Here is a 6,000-nt window from a genome sequence, read left to right as displayed (position 1 = left end):
TGTATTACTACGCTATACATTTACACTGTGTATTACTCCGCTATACAGTTACACTGTGTATTACTACACTATACATTTACACTGTGTATTACTACACTATACATTTACACTGTGTATTACTACGCTATACATTTACACTGTGTATTACTCCGCTATACAGTTACACTGTGTATTACTACACTATACATTTACACTGTGTATTACTACACTATACATTTACACTGTGTATTACTCCGCTATACAGTTACACTGTGTATTACTACACTATACATTTACACTGTGTATTACTACGCTATACATTTACACTGTGTATTACTCCGCTATACAGTTACACTGTGTATTACTACACTATACATTTACACTGTGTATTACTACACTATACATTTACACTGTGTATTACTCCGCTATACAGTTACACTGTGTATTACTCCGCTATACAGTTACACTGTGTATTACTCCGCTATACAGTTACACTGTGTATTACTACACTATACAGTTACACTGTGTATTACTCCGCTATACATTTACACTGTGTATTACTCCGCTATACAGTTACACTGTGTATTACTCCGCTATACAGTTACACTGTGTATTACTACACTATACAGTTACACTGTGTATTACTACACTATACATTTACACTGTGTATTACTCCGCTATACAGTTACACTGTGTATTACTACACTATACAGTTACACTGTGTATTACTCCGCTATACAGTTACACTGTGTATTACTATACTATACATTTACACTGTGTATTACTACACTATACATTTACACTGTGTATTACTCCGCTATACAGTTACACTGTGTATTACTCCACTATACAGTTACACTGTGTATTACTACATTATACATTTACAATGTGTATTTCTACACAATACAGTTATACTGTGTATTACTACACTATACATTTACACTGTGTATTACTCCGCTATACAGTTACACTGTGTATTACTACACTATACATTTACACTGTGTATTACTCCGCTATACAGTTACACTGTGTATTACTCCACTATACATTTACACTGTGTATTACTCCGCTATACAGTTACACTGTGTATTACTACACTATACATTTACACTGTGTATTACTACACTATACATTTACACTGTGTATTACTCCACTATACAGTTACACTGTGTATTACTCCACTATACATTTACACTGTGTATTACTCCGCTATACAGTTACACTGTGTATTACTACACTATACATTTACACTGTGTATTACTCCGCTATACAGTTACACTGTGTATTACTCCACTATACATTTACACTGTGTATTACTCCGCTATACAGTTACACTGTGTATTACTCCGCTATACAGTTACACTGTGTATTACTACACTATACATTTACACTGTCTATTACTCCGCTATACAGTTACACTGTGTATTACTCCGCTATACAGTTACACTGTGTATTACTCCGCTATACAGTTACACTGTGTATTACTACACTATACAGTTACACTGTGTATTACTCCGCTATACATTTACACTGTGTATTACTACACTATACATTTACACTGTGTATTACTCCGCTATACATTTACACTGTGTATTACTACACTATACATTTACACTGTGTATTACTACACTATACATTTACACTGTGTATTACTACACTATACATTTACACTGTGTATTACTACACTATACATTTACACTGTGTATTACTACACTATACATTTACACTGTGTATTACTACACTATACATTTACACTGTGTATTACTCCGCTATACAGTTACACTGTGTATTACTACACTATACATTTACAATGTGTATTTCTACACAATACAGTTACACTATGTATTACTACACTATACATTTACAATGTGTATTTCTACACAATACAGTTACACTGTGTATTACTCCGCTATACAGTTACACTGTGTATTACTCCGCTATACAGTTACACTGTGTATTACTACACTATTCATTTACAATGTGTATTTCTACACAATACATTTACACTGTGTATTACTCCGCTATACAGTTACACTGTGTATTACTACGCTATACATTTACACTGTGTATTACTCCGCTATACAGTTACACTGTGTATTACTCCGCTATACAGTTGCACTGTGTATTACTACACTATACATTTACACTGTGTATTACTACACTATACATTTACACTGTGTATTACCCCGCTATACAGTTACACTGTGTATTACTACGCTATACATTTACACTGTGTATGACTCCGCTATACAGTTACACTGTGTATTACTACACTATACATTTACACTGTGTATTACTCCGCTATACAGTTACACTGTGTATTACTCCGCTATACAGTTACACTGTGTATTACTACACTATACATTTACACTGTGTATTACTACACTATACATTTACACTGTGTATTACCCCGCTATACAGTTACACTGTGTATTACTACACTATACATTTACACTGTGTATTACTCCGCTATACAGTTACACTGTGTATTACTCCGCTATACAGTTACACTGTGTATTACTCCGCTATACAGTTACACTGTGTATTACTCCGCTATACAGTTACACTGTGTATTACTCCGCTATACAGTTACACTGTGTATTACTACACTATACATTTACACTGTGTATTACTACACTATACAGTTACACTGTGTATTACTCCGCTATACAGTTACACTGTGTATTACTACACTATACAGTTACACTGTGTATTACTCCGCTATACAGTTACACTGTGTATTACTCCGCTATACAGTTACACTGTGTATTACTACACTATACATTTACACTGTGTATTACTACACTATACAGTTACACTGTGTATTACCCCGCTATACAGTTACACTGTGTATTACTACACCAGTGCTGAGGCGCTCCAAGCTGAGGGCGGGAGCGGAGCTGAGGGAGGTGTGTACCGTGTACCGTACGTCCTCTCTGCCCTGTTCTTCAGCAATCTTCGGAGAGCCATGGGGAGGAGCCAACGCAGACTTGCATAGGACGCAAGTTTGCACCTCACCCCGGCATCACTGAGCCTCAGGGACGAGCAACAAGTCCGGGCTGTGCTGGATGGGGAATCCTGGAGGAGCTGCGCCGTCCTGACTGTGGATTACTACATGAGCTTTGTCTCCTCAGCCTGCACGTATCACTGGCCCTGCCTGTGGAGGGCGCCACTGTGCACACATGGAAATGCTAAGTGTCTGGGGGATGAGAGCATGAAGTCTACAGGATGGGAGCGAACAATGGCAAGTACGGCAGTGAGGGTGAGTGACAATCCCAGGGCAGACGTGAGGAAGGGGCGGGGGGCTTCCTGCTGCACCATTGTTCTGTGCAGGGACTGTGTGAACTTCAGCCTATTGTTACAGGTCCCCAGGAAGGGCAGGTTCTATGGGGGGCTACGGGCAGCCCCCACAACACTATCATCAGTGTAAGTGACAGGCAGCCGGCTATCTGCTGTCACCTGGAGCTTGTGACAGCTCAGGGCATTGTCTGTGGTACCCCCACAGCTGGGCTCAGTGCTCCCCTCACCCCCAAACAATGCCCAGGGACTAGTGAGGGAGACCCCTCCTGAAGGAGAACAAAAGGGGTTCAACAAATACATGAGCATGGATGCCAGCCTAGCCCAACTTCATTGCCTTTTATTCTGTATACATGAGAAAACTTGGGGCTGGAGAGATGGGGTGATTGAGTCTGAGGGTAGGAGGGAAAGTAGGACAGGGTTAAATGCCAATGTATGGGGAGGGAATGGGGCATGGAGGTCTAATATTTGCGTAGGGACACAGATGTGGAAGTCATCTTTCCTGATACCCTGCAGGGTAGGCAGCTTTACACTGAGAAGTTTTACACTCTCAGATACACACACTGGATGTTCTAGTGCAGTGGTCTCCAACCTGCGGACCTCCAGATGTTGCAAAACTACAACTCCCAGCATGCCCGGACAGCCAAAGGCTGTCCGGGCATGCTGGGAGTTGTAGTTTTGCAACATCTGGAGGTGCGCAGGTTGGAGACCACTGTTCTAGTGAAATGTTTTCCAAACAGAGTGTCTCCAGCTGTTGCAAAACTACAGCTCCCAGCATGCTGGGAGCTGTAGTTTTGCAACAGCTGGAGACACACTGTCCTTGTAGATATTGCTATATATCCCATACATATATCATATCTGTATATGAACTGTATCTATACCTGCAGAGATGGTCCTATAGAAAGCAAAAAATAAGTGTATAAGCTGGAGGTGATGTATGCTGTATACTTTACACAGGATTTTTTTTTTATTGTAGCTAAAAGCCACCAGGGGGCACACACGTGCGAAAAAAATCTTTTTTTTTTCTTCTTTTTTGTTTGTAACAAAGTAAAAGGATCTTACTTTGCTACACTGTTCTAAATAAAAGAGGAAAAAAATAAATAAAAGCATAAAGTAAAGTTCTTTCTCTCTTTCTTTCACACATCTGTATCCATCTTTATTTTATTGAATACCTTATACCAGTGGTCTTCAATCTGCGGACCTCCAGATGTTTCAAAACTACAACTCCCAGCACGATGGCTGTCCGGGCATGCTGGGAGTTGTAGTTTTGCAACATCTGGAGGTCCCCAGGTTGAAGACCACTGCCTTATACTGTTTGAGAGCTGTGTTTTTAGGTTGCGTTCCCTAGTAATCCCGTTCTGTTACATGCAGTGTCTTTGCTGTGTAGGACATGTGTAATAGGAATATAGTAAGGGATGAAGTATATAGCTCTGTCTACAGTTATTACGTTATCAGCGCCGCCGCTGTCCTCGTAGGTGACAGATGGGACTGGCCTTGCTTTCAGTAGATGGTGTTTGCATGGAGTCTCCATAGACCAGTCACGTTCTTTCATACCAAGCTTTGCAAATGTGTTTTTTAATGGATCTTGCTTTTTGCACAGGGACATTGAGGGACATTTGTTTTGCCCAAACTGCTGCTGTACCATAGGAACTAAATAGTTGTCATCGTAAGCTGTAACATTAAAGGGGTTATCCAGGAAAAAACTTTCTATATATATCAACTGGCTCCAGAAAGTTAAACAGATTTGTAAATGACTTCTATTAAAAAAATCTTAATCCTTTCAGTACTTATGAGCTGCTGAAGTTGAGTTGTTCTTTTCTGTCTAAGTGCTCTCTGATGACACGTGTCTCGGGAACCGCCCAGTTTAGGCACAAATCCCCATAGCAAACCTCTTCTACTCTGTGCAGTTCCCGAGACAAGCAGAGATGTCGGTAGAGAGCACTATTGTCAGACAGAAAACAACAACTCAACTTCAGCAGCTGATAATTATTGAAAGGATTAAGATTTTTTAATAGGTAATTTAAAAATCTGGTTAACTTTCTGGAGCCAGTTCATTTAAAAGAAAGACGTTTTTTTCCTGGAACACCCCTTTTAAATAAAGGGGTATTCTAGTAAAAAAAAAACAAAAAAAAACTTTTTTTTTTTTCATATCAACTGGCTCCTGAACGTATCCCCTATATGAAGGATAGGGGATAAGTTATAGATCACGGGGGTCCAAGCGCTAGGGTCTCCCGCGATCTCCTGTTCGGGGCCGCGGCAATGTGCAGGAAAGGGGGCGTTCCATCCCTGCATGACGCGGCAGCCGGCACGCCCCTCCATGAATCCCATAGAGATACATGGAGGGGCGTGCCGACTGCCGCGTCATGTGGGGATGGAACACCCCTTTCCTGTGCATTGCCGTGGCCCCGTACAGGAGATCGCGGGGGGCCCCAGCGCTCAGACCCCCCACGATCTATAAGTTCAGAGCACTACAGATCTCCTTTATTCAGATTTGTAAATTACTTCTATTAAAAATCTTAATCCTGACAGTACTTATCAGCTGCTGAAGTTGAGTTGTTCTTTTCTTCTCTGACAACAGTGCTCTCTCCTGACACCTCTGTCTGTCTCAGGAACTGTCCAGAGCAGGAGAGATTTGCTATGGGGATTTGCTCCCACTCTGGACAGTTCCTGAGACAGACAGAGGTGTCAGCAGAGAGCACTATTGTCAGACATAAAAGAACTACT

At 40.9% G+C, this 6,000-nt stretch overlaps 1 protein-coding gene across 6 annotated transcripts in view; it reads left to right on the top strand.

The window, feature by feature from the left end:
- The first annotated feature begins 2,968 nt into the window (after window positions 1-2,968).
- Window positions 2,969-6,000, top strand: part of FBXL7 (F-box and leucine rich repeat protein 7) — a 399,261-nt gene continuing 396,229 nt past the window's right edge. For all 6 annotated transcript variants that reach the window (XR_008844092.1, XR_008844093.1, XR_008844091.1 and 3 more), the window contains exon 1: window positions 2,969-3,241. Coding sequence is in view for 1 of the 6 variants with exons in the window: in XM_056520938.1 (XP_056376913.1) it covers window positions 3,208-3,241 (34 nt within the window). In the remaining 5 variants the exon portion in view is untranslated. The remainder of the gene's footprint in view (window positions 3,242-6,000) is intronic.

Source organism: Hyla sarda, chromosome 5 (genome assembly GCF_029499605.1).
Source record: "Hyla sarda isolate aHylSar1 chromosome 5, aHylSar1.hap1, whole genome shotgun sequence".
In the NCBI taxonomy this organism is placed as follows: Eukaryota; Metazoa; Chordata; class Amphibia; order Anura; family Hylidae; genus Hyla; species Hyla sarda.
Note: the sequence above shows the minus strand (reverse complement) of the source record. Positions and strands in the feature narration are given on the sequence as shown.